The sequence below is a fragment of the Manduca sexta genome, chromosome 10 (assembly GCF_014839805.1).
Source record: "Manduca sexta isolate Smith_Timp_Sample1 chromosome 10, JHU_Msex_v1.0, whole genome shotgun sequence".
Classification (NCBI taxonomy): domain Eukaryota; kingdom Metazoa; phylum Arthropoda; class Insecta; order Lepidoptera; family Sphingidae; genus Manduca; species Manduca sexta.
Window position 1 is genome coordinate 7,637,026 of NC_051124.1, and position 25,383 is coordinate 7,662,408.

The window sequence follows — 25,383 nt, forward strand, 5'->3', positions numbered from 1 at the left end:
TAGATTTGATTATTAACATTTTAGAATATTAAGTAATTCAAGAAGTTAAATTTGTAATTATTAATCATACACATAATTAAAATGCATTTTCAAAGACATTCCACTAATTCTACATAATAGTACCATAATTAATTAAACTAAACAATAAATAAGAGTTGCGTAGAAGACGTAATCTACAGCTCCATTGTAAACATTACAAAAGCAAACCATTTAGAGATATAGAGGTACAATTATTTCTTTTACCTTAATAAATATTAAAATACGCGTGGGGGGAGCATTGCAGGCCGCTTTGATTGATAGAGATGGGCGGACAAATTATTTTTATGGGAATATTAATTTTATGATTGTAAATTGAAAAATAAAACTTATTCGCAGTAACGGCGCGTGGGAGACTCACACTGCGGTGTTGTTTGGAAAGTTTTGGATAAGTGAAAGTGTGCATGGTGCATATTTATTTGGAGCTCTGGAATAGATGTTTAAGATCAATATTTTTGTCTCAATATGGCTACTGGATACTGGAAATTAGAAGTCAGGTTTCTCTTATATTAGCTGTTTATGTTTAACGCGCATTTTCGTAAAATAGCTCATCTAGGTTATGCTTAAAATATCGAGAAATTAATTAAGAATAGTTCACCTACAGCTAAAACATCATCCAATACCTCAGTTAATTTTCAATCAACTTTCAATATTTTTGTAACTGGAACACAATAATGCCGCGCAACTGTATAAATTACCTTATTACTCCCACAAGCTCGTGAATATGTGTTTATTAAAGCACGCAACATTGCTTTTATTATAGGCGTGTGCCGGATCGACTTCGTAAACACCACATTTGCATCCCGACCGAAGCCCGCCGCAGAAACCTCAATTGATCGCTAAAAAAAATCATGATACCTACCTACCTATAAGACTCAACTCCCCATAGCTTACTCAAGTGCGTAAGAAACGAAACCAAAACTGCATCTTATTTCGTCGGAATAGAATGTAATTTTGTACCATTAAAGTCCATATCATAAGTTGTTATAAGCATCGAAGATTCCAATACAATAATACGTGCACTGGGCCGGCGCGCGCGCACTCTGATCTGACCACTACTGTTCATTTCCCACGGGCTGCGTACTCGTCGGTCCCTGTCGTTCTGTATAACTTTGTCTCGCTCTCTCCTGATGGACTGCCGCTCTTTCGTTAAACGAAGCACACCCACACACGCCGTCGGTATTTCAGATTGTTCCGAGGTGGATACCAACATACATTACGTCAGCCCACAGGTTAGCTGCTAGAGGTTTCAAATCGATGTTGCCCTATGCTTGAGCCTCAGTAAGAACATGATAAGTAAACTGCGTTTAGCTTTTAAATGCTCATAAATAGAAGCCATTCAAGATACTAAAACGTTTTGATAGACCAATCTGGGATTTCCAGTAATCATATCGCTTAAACGTGGCAAAAAAATATATTGAATGAAATTATTCAATTAGTTCCTCAATCCTAATCAATTAAAGAACATTTCTAAGAAGTTTTATTGATAAAACGTAATCTTTCTAACATGAGAATGACGATACAACACCGCTTGGAAACTAAAGATATCTAGTAACATCTAGATAATTATCTACAATTTTAAGAAATTGCACTTAATAGAACACAACATTCCAATTATTTTGCAAATGGATGTTTCGAAGTAATTCCGCGAATACGTAAAGTGCACCGAGCAGTTTCGATCGCGTATCTAAACGTGCAAATTAGATAACCTAAAAAAATTACACAACCGGCTAACCCTTAATCTTTCTGTCAGATAGCAAATCTTGATCTAAATTCCAGAAATCTTTTAAATTGCTTATATATTTACACATTTAAAATATCGGAAAGAATTTCCCATCTATCAGATACCGTTTATAAAGATTGTTCTTAACTTGTTCCATCCATTGCCTATTAAATCAAAACTCAAAAATAGACGTGTTATCGAAAACCAGCAATGTATACATAATATTTAGAACAAATTATGTGCATGATTAGAAATCAGTATGCTTGGGTACTAGGTACTCTAATTCCGCGCTGTCTTGAGAGCGTGCACATCGCGTCGCCTGTCGAGCAGCGCCGCGGGCAAAGATTACATTGTGCCTAATTAGGGCAAAATAACAGATTAATATTATGGAGCGAATATTTGTGAAATCACGAACGATTAGAATAAGGATTAGCTGTCTGAGCTCTGACGCGTTCCTTATTAAGTTGTGTTTATAGATCAAATGGGTAAAGTTATTATGAAAATATACTCAACGAAAAAAACTATTTTAACGTTTAGATATGGAGTTTTATCTATAAAATAATACATTACATACGCTCTGTCTTGCTATATATAGATAGACACGATATTGACTACTAACCGCGGTTTAAAACAGCAATGTTTAAAACTGTCACAAGCCAGACATAAATAAGTAGGTACCTTAAAGGTAGAGACACGTTTCAGATGTCATATTTAACTATTAATTTGCTCTTGGGTACGTTTCGTATGGATTAGAATTCCGGAGGCCAAACCATCCCCCTTCCCTCCCAAATCCTTCTTCGCTATCGTCTCGTCGCTTCGCTATATAGTCGCTATCCGAACAGATATAAAATGTACCCTACTTCCAGCATAATGACTAATGATAGACAGTTCACCAGATTTTAAATGCTTCGGTAAAAACCCAATAAACACCAAGAAACTGGGTGTTTATGGTCATAAAAATGAGTGTTTAACGCGTTTTACCAAGCACCGGGTTTAATTAAAGCTGTAAGGCTGCCTATTTGGGTAGGTATAGGTAATTGTTGATATAGGTAAGTATGACGGTAGTAACCACGTAACATCAGGAAAGCCATTCGTAAATATATTTATTATAAAATGACATAATCATTTTCTCGAAGGAACTTACCTTATTATCAACCCACGCAATTTTGCTGTTACTTTTCTTGCGGTTTAAGATTCCCAGATTTTCCTTAGATTGTCCAGTTTACGGGATAGTAATGTGTAGGTATAGGCAGACGTAAAATAATTATCCAGTTCGCAATTATCTACTTAGAATTACTGTCATTTAAATTTCAATCGTGTTAACCAACATATTGGGTCTATTGTGTTATAAGATTTGAATTAATTTCGTTAAATACGCTCTGCGAGTAATTGACAAAACTGTATAGGCTCGGTGACGTAGTTGTTTTACGGTAGAATTGCAATACCCAGGTCTCTAGTTCCAGCCCCGGGTCCGGCAGTGATACTGAGTTTTGGTACTCAATGTGAACCCGGAGTATGGAATTTGTGCCCGATATGGCGATAGGATCGCCTCATATCACATCATAGAATAGGCACAGAAAATTCAGGTGCATCAGTTACGAATCTGCCTCTAAAAGACGTGAGCGTGTGTGTGTATGTGTGCGTGTACGTGTGCGTGTGTAATGATTCAATTTAAAATATTAATATAAAAATAAAACTATAGTACATAATATGATCATAATATAACATTAAATAACTAGTACATAATATGATCCTGATTTCTCCCAAAATACGATAGCTTAGTAGCAAATACAATACATTTGAATTTTTGAGGCACTTTCAGTTCGACTCAATGAATGATGTACCTGCCTACATAAACATATGTCTCAGCGTGAAGAAAGCCGCGGGCTTCGATTTACAGCTAACTCATGCGTCTGCTACAAACGCTATAGAATATTCTAGTAAGTTATTTTTATACCTAAATGAAGTTTCAATAATAAGTATAATACTAACACAATTAAAATTAACTAAAATATTATATTTTAGTAAGTATAATTTTCTTTTCAACACGTCATGCCTCTTTCGTTAAGCAATGGTAAATGATAATACTGAAGAAACATTCGAGGCAGATAGGTACGTATATTTTAGTTTTTGCATTTTTTATTGAAATAATACTAATTTGCGCAATTTATCTCAATGTTTCGTTTAACTCACTGAAGAGCCACAAGACAAGCTAATAACTCCTCCAGTAGTATAGTCGTTAAATTAAACTATATAGCACATTCTAGAGACGGATCTCGACCCCTAATGAAAAATGTGTATGAGTGGTGGAATGTGTATATTAGTCTAATGAATAATATACAAATTCCACCCACATTAGCTTATTATTGCGTATCCACTATAATCCTCCTTTCGAGATTAGCCGACTCTGGACTTTAGGATTAGTGAAAATTAAATTTGTTTTAATGAGTTGTAATCTTTAACGAAAGGTTATGTCGGATACTAAAAGCCTATAATTATCCCTCTCATGTGAAGAGACATTTTTTTTAATTATCAAAGAAAAATAAAAACAAACACATAAATCAAAAAGGTTTTTATTTTCAATAACTGAGGTATGTTTTCAGTCTGTATCACATGTCACATAAGATACACAATATTCTACAATCGGTGGTATAACAAAAAATAATCAACATAAGTAATGAGTATACCACTATATCTCTATAGTATCCCTCTCAGTAGTAGAGGAAGCCCGTTCCCAGCAGTGGGACAGTATATAATACAGGGCTGTTACTAAATAATATATGCCATACTATTTTTATCGACTAGTAGTTTTAATCGACCACAACACTAGAAGAGCTGCCCAGCACTAACTTATCGATAACTATGCAAAATAAAAAAGTCAAACTGAACCACCTATTGAAATGTTATAGCACCACACAAAGTTTAAAGAAAAAAACGATATTTATTGTCCCTCCACATCTATAACATCGACATGTAAAATAATATTTTGCATTATCTACTTCACGTTGATTATAAATCTTTAGATTCGTTGAGCATAAATTTGACAAAGATAGTCACTAAATCTATATATATAAAAATGAATTGCTGTTCGTTAGTCTCGCTAAAACTCGAGAACGGCTGAACGGATTTATCTTATCTTGGTCTTGAATTATTCGTGGAGGTCTAGGGAAGATTTAAAAGGTGAGAAAAATTCGAATAATTGCCGGGAAAATCCTCAAAACAGCATTTTTCTATTTCCCATACAAACGTTTTCTAAATAAAATGGAGAGTCAATTTGTAATTTATTACCGCTGCATAAAGTTCAAATTCGCGTGCGCGTTGGAGGATCTAATATCGCGTTCTGAAACTCAACAAAAGTGAAAGTGAATCGCGAACGCGACAAAATTGCATAGTCTCAAAATACATAGTACATAAATAGTGGTCGGCTTCGAGAAACTCAATTTTAGCTAACTTCAGTTGTTAATATAATATATAACTCAAAGGTGACTGACAGTGATATATCAAGGAACAGCCCAAACCATTGGACGGATCGGGCTAAGACTTTACATGCATAAAGCTACTATGACGTAGGCGTCCCCTAAGAAAGGATTTTGATAAATTCTACCCTTAAGGGGATAAAATAGGGGATGAAAGTTTGTATAAATGTTCTTAGATTTTCGACTGATTGAACTGAAATTATAGATTGGGGATAAAATTAGTTTGAACCTATAAGTACCGGGAAAATATGTAGCAAGACTTTTATCAAACAGTGGAATTTTATCCTGGAAAACACCTTCACGCGGGCGAAGCCGCGAGCAAAAGCTATTGCTTTATAATAATGGCATATTATCCTCCATGTTGAATAAGGAAGGTGCTGGAACATTAAGACACAAGGTCCATGTCCCGTAAACCAAATACGACTATAGGCGAAAGGTTGATGGAATTATAACATAACATCGACAAATTTATCGATAACTCAGATCTTATTTACTTTAAAACTATAATTTCTTGGTAGTGAATAGAAAACTTAATCGATGAAGGAACATGTTGAATGTCATCACATTATTTTAGATCGGTAACTAAGACAATTGCGATTTCTAGAGCAAGGGCAGATTATTTCAAAAGGGTTTTCTTACATAACATTTGTACAGTCACACACAAAAGTAGCTGAATAAATCAAACTTTCAAGTTACTATTGTGTGTGTATTTCTTCACTAAAATAAACTTCAGCGAGTTAACTTTATTGTAGCTAAAGAAAAAAGTTAAAGTGAAGAAGCGTTTTTAAATATTTAACGTGTTCAGCTACTTATGTGGCTGACTGTACAATCACCATAGACAAAGACGAAATGCATGAATTACAATGTAATTAAAATGACATCTCTTGACATATCTACTGAAAAAAAGCACCGGTTAACATAATCGTAAAATAACGTATTTTAAATTGTTAAACAACGTTTACATAGTATTAACCGTTGTCTATAACTTATCTGTACTCGAAGTAAACTATAAACAAACAGCCCTAAAAAAACTAAACTAAAAAACAAGCAACGGTCAAGAATGTTCTTTTTTAATGTTTAAACATTTTTGCCTTAACAAAAATAAATAACAAAAAATTACAAACTATAATAAAAATGAGAAATAAATTTAAATGGAGTACAGCATGATGTGTACCTCATTTCTTTTCCCTTTTTACGTATAGACACGTCTTATTAAGGAAATAGATTTGTAAATTGTTTGCCTCTGACTTTTCCTAACTCTTGGGTCATTTAAAAAAATAACAATTCTTCAGTAAAGCGAAGTTTAGATTAGCAAGAAAACTTGCAGGACTCCTGCAAGTTCTGTAAGCAATTTTTAACGTGTAAACAATCACGGCAAGTTGACTTCTGCTATTTTGAAGTTTGCAACACCAAGAAGTCACATGTGTATAGAACTATTAAAATATTACCGCTAGTGTAAACGCATCCGGAAGTTCTTAGATGATATCTTGCTAGTCTAAACTTACCTTTACAATGTATTATAATATACAAAAAAAATATTATCAATCCGGTAATACACAACTTTATCACAAATACAAAGTTTGTCATCTCATCTCACAGGACAATAACAGTAAGACCGTTAATTAACACTAGAAAATATTGAACTTGAACCACTGAAGTCTGAACTTAAAAACGAACCCCCTTCATAGACGTTATTTATCTAAGGACTGAGCATTGCTATGATAACAAGTCTGTTTCTCAGTGCTGACGGCATGGCAGCCTTCGCAGTGCAGTAAACATAAAGCCGTTGTGATTGGCTAATATTGAGATACAACTTGAACTAGTTGGCTGTCAGATAAATAAAGCTGAACAAACAGCAAGCTGTCCGATAAATAATGCTGAAAAACAAACTTGTTATCACAGCAATCCTCCATCCTTAGATAAATTACGTCTATGAATAACGGGGGTACATATTGAATTAATTTTTACTTTCATAAAAAATATCAATTCACCGCAAGAAATCTTGTTATATTAACAAGGAATAGCATATACTAGGAGAAGAAAACTTATTTATATAAAAAATATCGATATGTAAAAAAATATTAGAGATAAATATTTTAATGGTAATATAAAAAGAATTGCAATGAATATTCGGCTACTATTCGGTATTCGTCTTCTTTAATACTATACGGCCGAATACCGAATATCTAAGTACTATTCTGCCAAACACCGAATACTTAAGTTTTGTTGTAATCAGATAATTGGCTAAAGAGTGATTTATTAAAAATATAATATTTGCCTTGCAATTATTAAAGTAGCCAAATAAAATAATTTTGTATACAAATATTTAAATTAGTGGGAAACGTCTATGCACATGAATTATCATTATTAAAGTGTATGATGATGCAAGTATGTAAGTGTATTATGATGCAGGTAGTTTTTTCTGCATTCATTGTTCACCTTGTTGGAATAAACGAACAAGATACAAATACATTGATAGAAGTTTTCCTGTAAATGCCTTAAATTTTGCCTTATAATCGTCCGGGAAGGCTGCAGAATATTCTATATTCGGTGTATGGCCAAATATATTATATTCATTGCAAGTCTGGTTAGAAGTTTTCACGTAATCTTACTAATATTATAAATGCGAAAGATTGTGTAATGTTTGTATGTTCGTTAGACGTAAAAGAAAAAACAACTGAACAGATTTGGACGAAATTTGAGACAAGGGTGTGCCATACCCTGGATTAACACATAGTTTAACTCCTATGGTAAAAATCGATTTTTTTAATTAAATTTTTAAAACTAATGTAGCCGACGTCGTGTTCAGGGACTTTTAGCAGGAAAAGCTTTCACTGGGGCGAAGCCACGACCAACGAAGAGTTAATAAGTGAAATAAACTGATTTTGGAGACTGGATAAGCAAGTTATTACAAATCCTATAGAGGTAAGCTAAGGCAGTGAGAACGCAACTGTGACGGTTCAAGCGTATTAACCTTCAAGAATACAACTAAATTAGCATCCTAAATAATTATAATAAAATAACAACACAAACGTAGATATTAGGCATATATCTTGATACCTGTACGAGATATAAATTCCAACTAATTAATTAAATCTGATATGATATGTTACCTGAGTACATCACATCGGAAATAGGAAATTAAGTAATATGTGAAACAAAAATTCCTTCTATTGTGTTTGCTTTACCAACTAATAATAGATAAACCCCCGCAACAATTTCAACAAAATCCCTGATTGTCATCATTAAAATGATGAACCTCCTACCAGAATTTTAACCATAGCGGTCAATCTCTACGGGAATCAGCCAGGTACACATGATATATTATAGTGCACAAGTTTGTGCGCAATACACAGATGCACTCTTTGTTCCTTCACTCTCATAGTCCGGTGAAACGGCTATCTAACATCGGTCGATCATGTCGGATAGCTGCCCCACATGAGCCTCGGAAAGAAAGATCACTTCTTTCAGAGGCTTGGGGATATCACACAACCAACTCTCAGACTCCGAACTGCAACTGTGTAATTTTTAAGATGGAAAAACTCAGTAACAATTACTTTTGTCCCGGGATTAGAACCCAGGACCTCAGCGCCGTAGTCGTAACCGCGTACGCATTACAACTATGCCACCAAGGCAGTCATCATCTCTCTCTCTCTTTCTCTCATTAAAATATGTCTTTAAGAAAACACGTTATCGAAAAAAAACTGTAATTGTAAAGTACCGTACAGTATTCAATGTATTATATAACTTGGGTTTTTAGAGCACTCTGTATAAAACACCCTCGAAATTATCTCAGTGCTGAATACTTTTGTTTGTACTTTTAAAAACGCTTACTAAAATTTTTCATTTTGCTTCATCTAATATATTTTTGAAGTATATATAAAAATATATTTTTAATATGAAAATAACTTCAAGACATTTAGATTCTTATGTACTAGTAATTACTTAACAACTAAGGCTGATTTTTCAATCACCAGATAAAAGTTCCTCGTAATCAAATATAACGTAAACAAATTAATATGACAGCTGTATAAATAAAGCCGTTAACTAGTCTTTTATATTGACTGGAATATAGTTCCACTTAAACGCATTGATGGGTGTGAAGTAAGCTGCGGACACAGGTCAAAATTACACACATCAAGCATTCCTCCCCGAAGGGGTATGCAGAGGGGCAAAAAGAGTACCCACTTTTCGGTAAATGTGTTCTATCTCATGATGTGCCAGGGGGCGAGCCTATCGCCATATCGGGCACAAATTCGAGACTCCGGGTTGATACCACGCAGAAAACCCTAAATATTACTATGCCCGACCCGGGATTCGAACCCAGGACCTCGGAGCGATTTCGTACCGCGCATACAGTACAACTACGCCACCGAGGCAATTAAAATTAAGTCGGCAAGATATTTAGGCTAAATTAAAATTTCTATAATTACAATTTTCAAACATAGTATTATGTCGACCCTTCAAAACGTATGAATCAGACTATAATCATATGTAAAGAAAACTTTCGTAAAACGATTGAAAAATCGGTAAACATCGTAAAGCAAAATTTATCCACTATACTAACTGCAAAAATTTTTGCTACTAATGAGAAATATTAATGTACAACTTCGGAGACAATCGTATTATGAGTGATAAGGTCACGAGCCGTGATATCAAAATTAAACGCGGTGGTATAGTTTCCAAAACTTAAATAATTGATGGCCGAAGTTATTAACTATATTACAGAAGTAATTAAAACCTAATGAGCCTCTGCGTTATTTTAAGAATGGATAGATTACATATGATCTTTATAGTCTCTGCGCTGTTTTGGGAATGGATAAATTACGTAATAATCTTATCTTTATGACTGTTACAGATAATAATTATCCTAGTAATGCTCCTAAGATATTTACTCATAGTATATTTACTACGTACCTCGAAAGTAAGGTCCTTCGAGGCATCCCTAGCAATATTGGGTTGGCAACACAAATTAACCTACTCTAAGGTTTTTATGGCACAGAACCAAGTATTTTCAATTGCAAGTTTATTAACTTTATACTATCAGTCGAACTATATTCGTTTGCAACCATGGTAGTAAAGTCAAGTCAACATACCAAAAGTTCAACTTTACGAACTTGAACTTTTATACTATAGGCCAAATCATTTCTGCAACATTGTTATAAAATATCAATGTAACTAGAGTTGGAAAAGGATTTGATAAAGAAGTTGTTCATTTAAGATTCGGTATCTATATCGAGAAAAAGGAAACTTTTACTTAAAAGTTACCCATGATACAAAAACCTTTAAAAAGTAAAAAATATTGTCACGCATTTTTTTATAAAAGTACTACATTTTTATATAGATACTTATTTACTTAATAATAAATACCACTTTCCTAGTAATTAATTCATATTTTTACGAAATACGAGACCTTTCCTATCAAAAATATAAACTCAAGCCCAAAATTTCCATATTCTATATGAATTTTAAGGCTGTATACAGAGGTTATATGCCTAGTGGATGTTCGAGACATAATATTTATAGTATGTTAGTTCTACCCTGACCAAAAAAACCTGCTTTAAGAGGGTAAATTTTGCTTTTGTTTTAAAGTTAACATTATCAGTACAAGATATTAGTTCCATATTTTTCCTGGTAAGGCTATCTTTTGTTTAAATCTTTTCATAACGTCAAAATGGTTGCTTAATATAATACTCGTGAGTACATATTATTTACAATTCATAATGTACTTTTATAATCAATGTTTAAGTCTATATCCTTATAGTTAAAAATAAATTTAATTTGATTGACTAATCGTCATGTTTTCATAATACTTATTTAGATTTAAACCGATTACTAATAATCACGAAATATTTTCTGAATCTTGTTTTTATTATTTTAAGAGGCATAAAAAAGACAAAATGCAAAATATTGTCCTTAATATGTCGCATACTACGTTTTACGTTAAGTAACGATTAAAGTTAGAGAATGGACAAAGTATTCACTTTCCATGCATCAAATTAATATTTGCATAAAATTATGAAAATAGCCAAACAAGACATCTATAGTACAAAGTTTTGACCGCACATTAGCTTTGTCTCTTTCTACACAGTGGTCAATACTGAGCGTATTGCTCAGTCCATTCTGTTTTGTATGATAAGTATAAATTTTGTCAAATTAGTTTTTTCATATTTCTCAAATATCTGTCGATTTACTATCCTAGTACTTGTGGCTAAGAATAAACTTTTATTTTTATTATAATACCCTTTACGTCCTTTTTACAATTTTTATATATCACGAAAGGCTTAGACGCTACAATCTCATTTATCAACAAAATAGAGACGATAGAAATATTTTTTATAAAATAAATCATCGTATCGATACGATCCTATCGACTTATCGATAATAGATTTAACTACAAAAAGTACAACTTATCAGCGAGCGCATCCGAGGGCGGGCCGTGTATGTTCTGTCCGACGAGGTAGGCCAGCTTGTGCGCGTACTGGCACGGAGCTGGCACTCGTACGGTGCCAGGCCAGTTGTAGTACAAGTGGCAGAGCTTGTACGTCAGCCGCTGGCACTGGTCTGGCGTCATACCGCTGTTGTCGTACACTACGACGTAATGCGTCGGCGTTACAGTACCTTGGTTCACTTTCTGTGACGCTATTAGAAAATCATACCTGGAATAGTAAAAAATAGGTTAATAGTATCAATAGCTTAGCAATTGATACTGCATGTATACAAGCTATCGATATTGATAACATGATAATCGATACCCGTAATCGATATTTTAAACACTTGTATAAACTACCTTTTAAAATGTTATAACGTCGATCGTTCAAATACAATTGATTATAATTAATACGAGAACAAATTTATTGTTTGTGTACGTATTATTGTCATACTAATATTTCCCAGAATTCACAAATTTCATTAGACGAGTTATCAAGTCTTATTTTTCATACCAACATCTAAACTACGAGTGTTAGAAAAATACTTACCAATCACGTCTTGTAATCGCATGATCAACAACCGTTCCCGGATGCGGATTGTCAAACCCTTGAGCCGACTTCATGAATATGCGCGTGTTTATACGTTTCTGGACGACTATGTACGTCAACGTGGGCGAGTACGGCTGGCCCATGGCCGAGAAACATATCTTCATCTGCGGTATTTCGTAGTCGTGGACCAGTTTCAACTGGCCGTCGCCGACACCGTCCCTGAAATTTGGAGAATAGGCTTAACATACATTTATGTATTGATAATGGTTGTAAGTCGAGGTTGACAGTGATGTTTTATTCGATAAAATCAAGCTTGCCACCGAGCTTGCAGAGATCAAGATTTAGCAATAAATCTCATCTATAAGTAATATTATCTATACAATATGTTTTCAACTATGGTAGGTAACCTGTATATAATAATTTTGTCGGGTAGTGTGCCGTTACTCCTAAGGTAGTGCGTTAAAGATTCCACCAAACTGGACTTGAGCCCGTCCACTATTTCTTGACCTCTCTCTTGGAACACGGCCCTCGAGAACCACAAAGTCATCGATTGGTTGTACGACGCTATGAAACCTAAAATAAAATACATTTTTATTACACTGGTAATTGTAATTGCATACGACGAAATAGTGTGCAACTCTTGTTTTGTTATTACAACGTTGCGCCCATAAAAAAACTGTTTCGTGAGGCACAGTCGAAGTGGTAAAAGTGGTCTTAAGAAGAGTTAACTAGATTTTAAACTCACTAGCCTTAGCAAAAGTTCAATAGAAACAATCCAACAACAATTCATCTACCAATTTCGAATATTTCTTTAACGTTTCATCCAAATCATCAAAACTAAAAAATATTTATAGCTTATTAGTAACAAGGAACGCAATTGGTCAAAAGTTTACTAATTTACAAATTATTATGCGTATTTCAGGTACACACGCTGTAAATCGATGGTCGATCATTGCTATACTGTACTCACTGTAAACACTGCGACTCTTCCTGGTGGGATCATGGTAAGAATCGATGCCAACGACCATGGCCGTCTTGAACGGTATGCTAATGTTCCACAGCGTGCCACCGAGCTTGCAGTTCATTTGTAACAGTATCTTTTGCGTCACCGCTCGCACTCGCTGCGAGTTCATCAGTGAACGGGCGTTTATCACCTGGAAATCATTTATGATAGATAAAAGTGATATAATTAATAGTGACTGATGGGCAAGGCAAGACTTAAAGTTAGGGATTTGAAAAAGTAAAATTATGCACCGGGTTTTAATATGTAGGTGACCACTAAAGGGGTATCTGATAATTTATCCCATAAATATATTTAATAGATGACAAGATTTTTTTAATTTATAAATTTACTTAACTCTAAGCTTTATAATATGATTCCGTTTCCATATTCTACATATTGATTGATTGACTGATTCTCTTCTAGCCGAATTTTGGCCACGACGGCCAATCTCAACGGATGATCTCAGGACCACAGCGCGAAAATCATACTCGTACCACGTACATATACAACTACGCCAGCAAGCCCTTCAAGACCTCTAGATAGAGAATCCTAATAATACTTACTTGTGACGGTACAGGATTGTCCGCGCAGCATATCTTCTTGATCGCGGCGTACCGATCATCTCGCGCCGTCGGACATATCGCCACAACGAGCTGCACTGCCGACGTAATGGACTTCTTCAACGCTGTCACGTAAGAATCCGTCCGGTCGTTAGGCAGACGCACCATCTCAGGAGTGGACACCATGATGCCCATCGGTCGGCAGTTCCGTTTCACTGTGTCCACGAAACTCTGTAAATCAGATTTTTTTGTGACGCTGCTAATATTGTATTTAAATAACATAAATTAAATGTAATCAAACTGTTACCAAGAAATGTATTAACAACGGAGGACGCTCCCCCTAGCAAATGAGTTTGCGCATTCGGTCTCACCTTGACCCACTACACCTCTGTTAAAGACTACACTACAAATAAATATTACAAATCTTAGAATTCACTGATACGGCATTATATGCAATAAACTTACTTGTTCTTCACGCAGTCGTTTATGCGATAAGCGAATTCAAACAAACAAAAAATCTCTTCCTCTTTATATAATGGTCTAGATTTACCACATATGAATTCTACCACAGAAATAATTATTCAAATCTGGCAAAAAATCAACAAGTTATTAGTCTTTGAATTTCTATAGGAGTGTCAAGAACCGAGAAAAGAGTCGTGACGTCATCTTGAATCATGGTGCGTGTGAAAGAATGAGATAGAACGATATCATCACTACGCGCCCACTCCTGCTCATTACAATATTTAGAACATTATTTACTGCCCTATTTCAATACCAATTTTAATGCAGTTTTAACAGAGGAACTTTTTTCGAACTACTTGTGGTTACAAAAACAAAGAAAGGAAAAAACATATTACTCAGTACTCACCATGGCAATTTGGTTATCCCTGTCCGTGTACAACAGTACCCATTTCATGATATCCACGGCTTGCATAACGGCATTTTTCGTACTCTCCATGTTCCATTCGGCATTCGGCTTGCCTGCCACTTTGACGGCATTGCCAAAGTAAAGTGTTTCCGGTGGCAACGTCCTTGCAGTTATGTTGATAGTTTCAGGCGCTATGCTTAACCCCCAGCCCGCTAGTCGGTTCTTCGCTGTTTCGTTCTCCATCACAGTTTGGATGTACTGAAAATGTATTGAGAATTATAGTTAGGTTCATGAGTCGAGTCTCGTAAATGTTTGGTTGGAATTTTCGGTGAAAATATTCGTTATTCATGGATGATTTTTGGCACAATGTAAGTAGAGTAGAGCAATGTCAAAATGACCCTGTATTTAAAATGGTCACCAGTATTATGTACTGTCCCAGTGTTGGGCACGGGCCTCCTCTACTACTGAGATGGATTAGGCCTTAGTCCACCACGCTGGCCTAGTGCGGATTGGTAGACTTCACAACACCCTCTAAATTTCAATAGAGAACTTCTCAGATATGTAGGTTTCCTCATAATTTCCTTCACCGCAACAAGCAATAATTTACAAAAAATACACACATAATAGAAAAGTCACATTAACATAACTTGAAATTATTTTCGCACATACCTTTTTAAAAGCCGAGTGCCGTTGGTTTGGAGTGATCCTGGTGTATGTGGCGACGTCCTTCATCAGCCTGAAGTTGCTCCTCTGGTCGTCAGAGAGGCCGGTCATAGTGCACAGCTCGGGCACGAGGCAGATCATGAAGTCTGTTGGCGCGTCTGATCCCGGCATGCGTTTCGTGTCTCTGGTTCAGATTTTTTTTTTTAATAATCATTAAACAAATGTAGTTTTATTAGTACTAATTGTAGTGTGTGTTTTCACATATGGGTGGCGAAGGTGGGGCGATGTTCCGCTATTTGATACGTTGCTTGCTCCTAGGTTCGGAATATTTACGTCACCAAATACTACAAATGTTTGTACACGTTTAATAAATAATAATATCAGCCTTGTATTATATACTTGCCCACTACTGAGCATGGGCCTCCTCTATTAGTGAGATGGATTAGGCCTTAGTCCACCACGCTGGCCTAGTGCGGATTGGTAGACTTCACACATCTTCGAAATTCCTATAGAGAACTTCTCGGATGTGCAGGTTTCCTCACGATGTTTTCCTTCACCGTTAAAGCGAACGATAAATTCACAAAGAATACACACATGATTTTAGAAAAGTCAGAGGTGTGTGCCCTTGGGATTTGAACCTGCGGACATTCGTCTTGGCCGTCCGTTCCATACCCAACTAAGCTATCTCCGCAGTCACGTTGATTAATTAGTCACGTTTGTGCCTAATTAAATATTTGTTATTCTTCAGTTTTTCAAAGAGATAAGAATAGATTTTATAAAAAAAAATACTGATTTCTGAGGTAACAAATATATACGTCAAATTGAGAACCTCCACTCTTTTTTAAATCGGTTAAAAATAAGTTTGCACTTATTTTTGCGATAACACAGATATATCGATTGAACTGTTCTTAGTAGGCTCTTAACATTAACTAATCATCTAATTAGAACAGACTAACATAATTATATTGACTCTTATGATAGACTAACACAATTATAATGACCATTGAGTGGTGTTTCTTGAGACATTACATTTGAACCATACTGCACTTACAATAAGGTCTAGTAAATACTCAGTAATTTTAAAATTACCTTGATATTAACATAGGTTGGTCCCAGTCCATTATATCTATACCATAGTTCTTCTTGTAATAGTCTATGTATGTTATTTGTACAATTTTTCCATCCTCAGTCTTCTCAAAAGTTGAACGAGGCGTCATTTTATCGTCAATAGAATCAACTCTGAAAAATATTGATTATTAAGCATTCGAAATAAAATATAATATAACACAATTAAAAAAATATATTATACTTAATGATTTCTACGACATAATATATTGCCATAGAGAGTAGTTATACTAATACAAAATACTCAAAAAGGTTTTAACATATTGAAAAAAGAAACACAGACTTCAGTGAGCAATTGGATGGTATCATAAAAACTCTTTATATAAATCATATTAATATATCCCATAACCGGTGCATATACCTTACTCTATATTCCTTACGAAACAATATTAGTATTTTTCAAACTAACCTAAACAGTTTCTTGTTATACGTAGTCATAACAGAGCATCCGACCAGAATGTCTGTCAATTTCCGCTTCCAATTTGTTCCTTCCGACTGCACCACTTCTTTGATAAGCGTTAGTACACACTGGTTGCGCAGGACGCGGTGTGTCGAATCTAACGTCAACATGAGACCTCCTTCGTACTCGTCCACTGCTGTTACGTAGCTAAAAATTAAAAAGGGAGAATAATTGACTGTTACTTGGGAACTCACATACAGCGGTTTTTTATAAACGATTCCAATCTCAATCTTCAATCAGTTTCCGAGAAAATTTGCGATTGTAACCCTGGGACGGACATAGACCAGTTTCTATTTATCCAGGGAATTTCCTGGGAAATTATTTATCCAGGAAAAACTTTTTAACGGGGGCGAGTTCCGGGCAAGAAGCTAGTAAATAATGAAATACTCACCCAGGCCATATTTCTAACTTATGCTGCGGTATTTGTATAGCCGCGTGTTCGTTGAAATATTGTCGCCCAAAGCTTACTAGCTGCAGATCCTTCATTATACATTTGAACAGCACATTGTATATGTGAATCATTTCACTCAGCTTGCGCGTGCGCCGAAATTTTATCTGCAATATGTTATATTAGTTGTATAAGAAATGAGTTTGAAATATGAATGAAATGCATCACAATTATAAAGTTTTTGAATTGTAATATTATTATTTATATTAGCCATATGTGCCAATGTTGAGCAAGACCTACCCAAGGTTCATGACCAACACAAAATTTGTAATTTATTGCTTTCATTCAAAAACACTAAAAAGAACCCTTCACCCTAAAACTTTACTATTAATAATGTTACGGCGCCAGTCACTGCGACGCGCGCGGTCACGTAGGCTGTGCGCTCTTGCTGCCACAACCGAAAAAGTTTACGCCTTGCAACACCGAAAAGGTTCTACGTCTGGCAACACCGAAGAGAAGGTGTCACTTTTTTCAATTACTTCGCCGCACGAGCATTATTATTATAATTTGTTATTACAATTTCAATATACAGTATTTTTCGCTATGTGCCTATATTATTTCTGCAGAAAACATTAAAATTTTGATGCCCCAATGTATAAACTAATATACAAATCATTGTAAAAGGCATTTACCAATATATTGACTTTGCTGTTGTCGAACGGATTGGTGGAGACGAGTTGCAGAGCCTCGTCGGGTAACGCGTGCGGCACGTACAGCGTCGTGCCGTCAAACGTCTTGTCTTTGAAGTATTTAATGTGCTCTGGGAAAATATTTACCAATTGTTATGATTTACACACTGGGCGACACAAAACACTTTAAATTTACTCATATTTAAACTGTTGGAATATTTTTTTTTTATTTTATCGTGGTTTATTATATTATAATTTTCTAACTAAAAAATTTCGAAAGATCGTTTTTTTTGTAATGTTTCAAATAAATTCGCACATTTGGTATATATTTTCACAATAATTATTAAGGTGTAATTATTAGTGTTTTTTTTTACACACAGGGATACGTAACTCACCGCCCAGTATACCCAGTATTAAAATTAAGTTTTTTTTGTTGCTTTATAATAGAGCAACAATCCAAACTGTTCTCCTTAGCATTCACCGTAAGAACTTGAGATAACAAGGGCGGTTTTTAACCGAAACCGTAACGTACAAACGTTGAGCGGTTTGCGATCGAAAAGCAGCATTAGGTTGAGTCTATTAGTTTTTCTACTCTACACAAATTCCTCTTGAATAGTTATTAAACTTACCGTTTAAAAGTTTGAACCGCAAATGCTTGTAATCTTGTTCAGGCACATACTTCACCTCATATTCGTAAACATTGTTCTCTTTGAAGTTGAGATATATGAAATTTGCAGTCACTTCCACTGGCGTGCCGCTCTCTCCTTTCCTCACCACTGGTGGTGTATCTTTTATCTCCCTCTGTTGGACAATGTGTTAATGAATGAATCCTTCCTAGCCGAATTTTAGCCACGGCGGCCATACTACAGTGCACAAGTGTGTGTGCAATACACAGGTGCACTCTCTGTTCCTTCATTCTCATAGTCCGGTGAGCGGCAGTCCGACATGACCGGAGAAAATCAGGCGCAGGATCAACAGCTTTACGTACTTTCCGAGGTACGGGGGTATCACATCGCCTACTTCCTGACTCCAGACTACGACTGAGTAATTTTTATGATGAAAAAACCCAGTCACAAATATTTTTGGCACGACCCGAGATTCGAACCCAGGATCTTAGTGCGGAAGTCGTTCTCGTACCACGTATGCATTACAACTACGCCAACAAGGCAGTCATAGTGTGATAATTATATGTGTGGTGGCAATATGATTGTTCTATAATCAAATAAAACGTGTCCCGAATATATCCTTCGTTCGTAACATCATTACAATAAAACATTCACATGTTATATATACAAATACTCACCACAATTTGTTTAACATATCCCTTCGTGGTTTGCGTAGGTTGAGGTGTGGATATGGTCGTTTCTGACATTGTTTCAGTGATTGTTTCCACATCGCTCTTAACACTCGCTGCGGCCTTTGAAGCTTGTCTAGACACGACAAACTAACTTATTATTTATTTTCATACTAGAGATAGCCAACACGTATAAATCGATTGTTGTTTTAGGAAAAATTTAAGACAGATAGTACCTTATAGTAATCTATCTTCTGACGTATTTTAACGATAATTCAAACTTTATTTATTAAAATGTGAGATTAATAAATACCAGTGGCGAAAGGGTCCATATAACCCAATAGGGGACCGGCCTATGCATGATTTTGTACATTATTCTATATGTAATGGTTAATAATACGAATAAGAAGCGCTCCTGCGAAAACTGCATAAAAATTGGTTAAAAAATGAGCGAGCAATTCATATTTAGAATATTGTAATGTGCCAGAAGTGGGCGCGATGTGGGGATATCGCTTCATCTCTTTCTTTCGCACGCGTCGTAATTTCCGATGACGTCACATGTGGGTATTTCGTCTCTTTTCTGTTTCTTGTTAATTACCCCTTCCCCCGAAATTCAAAGACTTATAACTTATTGATTTTTTACCGGATTTTAATAATTCCTTCTGTGTTATAATTTATATTATGTAAATATTTGATAATAGTAAAGAACAAAAATGAGTCCGGTACCCTATTCCTATCAGGTACCCTTTTTGTAGAATTTCTATAGAATCTAATTATCATTAGAACAATTTGCAGAACATATTCATGTATATTAGTATCTATATGTTGTATCGGGTTCACTTTCAGAAAATTAAACCTTTCGCCATTGATAAATACCATATATAAATGCCTTTGAAATGTTACAATATTGAAAATCATGAAGCAGCCTCTCATTAGTTGTAAAAAGCACGGTCGCTAAGCGCATTTTTATTCATACAATGCCACATATGATATTAAAGAGTTACTAGTAATATTTCTGCACATTACAATCGTCATAGCTCTTAGAAACTATTCGTCAAAGTCAATTACATTCTTATCAATGAACTGCACAAGCAGTTATTTGAACTTGCTGACAGCATCGCATGATAAGCGTTTTGCAGTCAGGAAATTATGTACCTTTCAATTATTCTGATAATGAGATTTAATGTTAAGTATGTATAGCTGGAAACGCACAGAAATTTAAAAAACACATCACGCATTTATCCCCGAAGGGGTATGCAGAGGCGCAACCAGGGCACCCACTTTTCGACAAGTGTTTTCCGTCCCATGGAGTGATAGGAGGCGAGCCTATCGCCATATCGGACACAAATTACAGACTCCGGACTAATACTGAGCAAAAAAAACCCAAATATTACATTGCCTGGGCCGGGATTCGAACCTAGGACCTCAGAGCACTCCCCTGCTGCGCATGCAGTAGAACGACGCCACCAAGTTATTAGTAAGACTAGGCCGCACTGTGCGAAACTCAGGGGAAATATTTTTGCAACATCCATTATTTATGTAATAACAATGCAATCATTGCTTTCTTCTTTAACCTTTAGAACTGCAATGAGAAACAAAGATCTCTTAAATATTTCTAAACCAACATGTCAGAAGCAGCCTGCAACCAATAATTTCACCTACAGTCCACCTTATAGGTGCATCACTTGTGATTCAATCATTATTTTACTATATAGTTTCTGTGTGGACGTTTTCATCATCCAACTTTAACTTTAGAAGAAATTGAATTTCTAATTACATTAAAATGAAACTGAACTCCGTATTGTTGTATTTATACTTACATTGTTCATAAGGTTCAACATTTTTATTAATAATAGCTTTTGCCCGCGGCTCCGCCCGCGTTATAAAGTTTTTCAGGCTAAAGTTTTCCGTTATAAAAGTCACGCTATATATTTTCCCGGAAGCCTGTGTTCTTCCCAGGGTCTCAAACTGTCTCCATACCAAATTTTATCCTAATACGTTGGTTAGTTTTTGAGTTTAACACGTTCGGGCAGACCGATGCAGCGGGGGACTTTGTTTTATGATATATTTTTGTAGAACTTTTTAAGAGGAACAATCCCGTCATACATTATTGTTGCATAACTTTAACCGTTTACGCAGTGCACGCAACAGAAGCTCTCAAAACTAATAAATTGTCCCCGTTTTTGCATCATGTTTCATTATTGCTCCGCTCCTATTGGTCATAGCGTGACGATATATAACCTATAACACTCCAGGAACAATGGGCTATCCAACACAAAAATATTTTTTCAGTTCGAACCGGTAGTTCCTGAGATTAGCGATTACTGCTCCGCTCCTATTGGGCATAGCGTGATGATATATATAGCCTATAGCATTCCAGGAATAAAGGGCTATCCAACACAAAAATAATTATTCAGTTCAAACTCCTAGTTTCTGAGATTAGCCATTACTGCTCTGCTCCTATTGGTCATAGCGTGATGATATATAGCCTATAGCACTTCACGAACAAAGGGCTATCCAATACAAAATGAATTTTTTAGTTCGAACCGGTAGTTCCTGAGATTAGCCATTACTGCTCTGCTCCTACTGGGTATAGCGTGATGATATATAGCCTATAGCACCCCACGAACAAAAGGCTATCCAACGCAAAATAATTTTTCAGTTTGGACCGGTAGTTCCTGAGATTAGCCATTACTGCTCCGCTCCTATTGGGTATAGCGTGATGATATATAGCCTATAGCACTCCACGAACATAGGGCTATCCAACTCAAAAAGAAGTTTTCAGTTCGGACCGGTAGTTCCTGAGATTAGGCATTACTGCTCCGCTCCTATTGGGTATAGCGTGATGATATATAGCCTATAGCACTCCACGAACATAGGGCTATCCAACGCAAAAAGAATTTTTCAGTTTGGACCGGTAGTTCCTGAGATTAGCGCGTTCAAACAAACAAACAAACAAACAAACAAACTCTTCAGCTTTATATAATAGTATAGATATAGATTATAGAAATTATAGAACTGTGTGTTAGTATGAATACTTACAATGTTTGCAAAAGTTTCATTCCCCTGCCAACTCCTGTCGGCTTTGCCAATTGTCCAGGACTGACGTCTGACGCAGGGCTAAACATTGGAGGACCTTAAAATAGAAAACAAATCATTTTATTTATTTGTGTAAAATAAAAGTATTTCACTTTCCATATATAAATGTTGCTACTTTAAAATGCAACTATAAAAAAATTGAAACTGTAAAAAAATATATTTTATGTTTCCGAAAATGTAAATTTTTAATATTTTTTAATTTTCCTTTTTTATCCGAAAATGCCAATAACTGACCACTACTAATGTAAAAAAAACAGAATTCTAGGGAATTACCCATTCCACCTCCTTTGATGAATCAATAAAGTTATTTTGTTTATGTTTCTTATAAATGGAGGGGTCTAAAATTATTCTTTTAACAATTCAAAGCACCATTTCTGCCACTTTATTAAGGAACCAACTATATGGAATAAAGAACCAGCGCACATCCGAAAAGCAAACATGTCCTTTGTTTAATACTAAAAAAAATTTAACCTATTTCTAGTTACTAATTATCAATATGAAAAGCTTGTTAAACCTAGTTACACTTGGCAAACAACTTGAACACACTCTTGAGGTGGGGAAGTATTTATATCAATTATGTACAAGAAATCCCTCACCAGGTAACAGAAAGCTCAATTTATTTGTTGACCATTGCCACCACATGGTGGAATGCTCTAGGTGTATGCTGCCCAATGAAAGCTTGTACAAACCTGGTTTTGGCTGCATTTTAGCCAGCATCATGGCTGCCAGGCGACCTCTGCCACCAGCTGTGGTAGATACTGTGTCAGTTGAAGATTCAATCTATAAAGTCATAAATTTTTTGTTAATACATTGTTGGTATGAAATGCATATCAAATTTTTATTATTAAAAATTATTTAATATTCTATGTGGAATATTATATGCAGCTACAAATTTCTTCATAAAGTTTTAGCTTGATTTCTATTCATTTAACTATGCAAATTGTTAATTTCTTCACTAATAACACCCAGGAAGCGGCGATAGCCTAGTTGGGTGTGGAACGGACTGCCGAGACGAATGTCCGCAGGTTCAAATCCCAAGGGCATACACCTCTGACTTTTCTAAAATCATGTGTGTATTCTTTGTGAATTATCGTTTGCTTTAACGGTGAATAATACAGGGCTGATATTATATTATTATAAGTTAATCTGTAACTAAATGATAAAATTCCAACTAAATATGTTAGGAAATACAATTTACCGCAGAAGGGGCCATACTGGGCACTGCACTGGGGAATGTGCTTGAGCTTGGAGTGGTTTCTGGAGTCGGAGTCTCTGACGTTGGTATGGAGTCCAACATCTGGGACCTTTTCAAGGCTTGGATTAGGGCCAAGCCCCGACCCCGTCCCTTGCCTTGTTCAGCCATTTTCCTAAAAAAACTTTTTTCATTAGATTGAAAATAATTTGTTTAGATTCATAACTGAAGGCTCAAACTATTGGTTATGTACAATTATAATGTTTAGTTTTAAAGAGGAATAATAAAACAGTCTACAATTTGTATACAAATTTTGGAACAGTTTATAAACATGCCAAAACACGTTTACAATGATTCTTAGTCAAATAAATTTTATTTAACAATTAGCCATTACCGTTTTGCAAAGTTAGCACGTATGAGAAATATTAAACCTTGTAGGTATCAACGTAGTTTCATTTGTAGGTAAGTATGAGTATTCTCTATTGGGTATAATGTACCCAATGCTTACCTTCAACGAATTTTTAAAAATGCTACTTTGCAACTTTCAATGAAATTCAAAGTAGGTAAAACACTACAAAGTGAATCAATCAATACATTTTTAAAGACGTATGTGTTCATCAATAACTCAAAAAACTTAAAACGAATATTTAAAGAGGAAAGTTTAAGAAGTTTTAAATGGCAGTGATACGAAAACACTATACCAGCACTACACCGCCGAACAAAACCTAGCAATGGCGCAAATGTGAAACAAGGAATGAATGACCAATATTGAATGAGTAGAAAATTACACAGACTACTTAGAGATACGAAAGTTCAGAACAATGCTTGTCATTGTTCTGTACGAAATGAAACATAATTTTTTTATTCATAGATAGGGAATCTGAATAATTTTTTCATTATAATAACTTCACGCATTCGGTGTGGAGACGGAGCGCATTAAGAATTACCTCGGAACGATGTAATTTTTTTATTTCATGAAAACAATGAATTAATATTTTTTTGCAAACATTACTGTCTGCGCACTTGTACCAGTTTGCAGATGGTGGTTCCGGGATCAGCCTGTGTATATCCAGTCCCAACAGGCTGGCATAATTGTATTGACTGTTGAGGGGTAATCATCTCTCGTCAGTCGACATTCTATTGGACTCCACTCCACTTACCATTAGGTGCAGGGAGTCACTTTGTCGTGCCCGTAAAAAAAAATTACCATGCCTGATAAAATCTGTTAATTTTTTTGTTTCGACGGTCTCTACTTGGGCCGTGTTACGAAACATTTTTAAAGAACGCAATTTACGTAGGTAGACGCCTAAATTTTTGCGTTGCGACATATAAAGCGGTTCGGATCGAAATACCGCTTTTAATACACGGGATCCCATATAGGTATTAAGCCCTTAATTCTTAAATTACATACATACATAACATCACGCATTTATCCCCGAAGGGGTATGCAGAGGCGCAACTAGGGCACCCACTTTTCGCCAAGTATGTTCCGTCCCATGATGTCATAGGGGGTGAGCCTATCGCCATATCGGGCACAAATTCCAGACTCCGGGCTGATACTGAGCAGAAAAACCCAAATATCACTTTACCCGACCCGGGATTCGAACCCAGGACCTCAGAGCGCTATTGTACCGGACATGCAATACAACTACGCCACCGAGGCAGTCAATTCTTAAATTAAACTGACGAAAATAATCAAAATGTTCAAATAAATAATACCGAAATGGGTATACATAAAAAGTGACCGATGAATACGCCAGTGAGTCGAATGATTTATTAACGAATCATTCATACTGACATTTGCACATACCTATATCAAATGTCAAA

General features: G+C 35.6%; 1 protein-coding gene across 1 annotated transcript; it reads right to left on the reverse strand.

The window, feature by feature from the left end:
* Nucleotides 1-6,770: 6,770 nt before the first annotated feature.
* LOC115442699 (piwi-like protein Ago3) lies at nucleotides 6,771-24,295 on the reverse strand. The gene is made up of 17 exons (XM_030167832.2): nucleotides 24,065-24,295; nucleotides 23,563-23,731; nucleotides 23,054-23,144; nucleotides 22,308-22,401; nucleotides 19,275-19,401; nucleotides 18,601-18,772; nucleotides 17,975-18,102; nucleotides 17,286-17,449; nucleotides 16,844-17,041; nucleotides 16,399-16,548; nucleotides 15,316-15,493; nucleotides 14,647-14,904; nucleotides 13,782-14,009; nucleotides 13,186-13,369; nucleotides 12,623-12,788; nucleotides 12,216-12,434; nucleotides 6,771-11,894 (listed from the first exon to the last, which is right to left on the reverse strand). The coding sequence occupies exons 2-17, from the start codon at nucleotides 23,725-23,727 to the stop codon at nucleotides 11,630-11,632; spliced, it is 2,787 nt and encodes a 928-aa protein (XP_030023692.1). The 5' UTR covers nucleotides 23,728-23,731; nucleotides 24,065-24,295; the 3' UTR covers nucleotides 6,771-11,629.
* Between the last annotated feature and the right edge of the window lie 1,088 nt (nucleotides 24,296-25,383).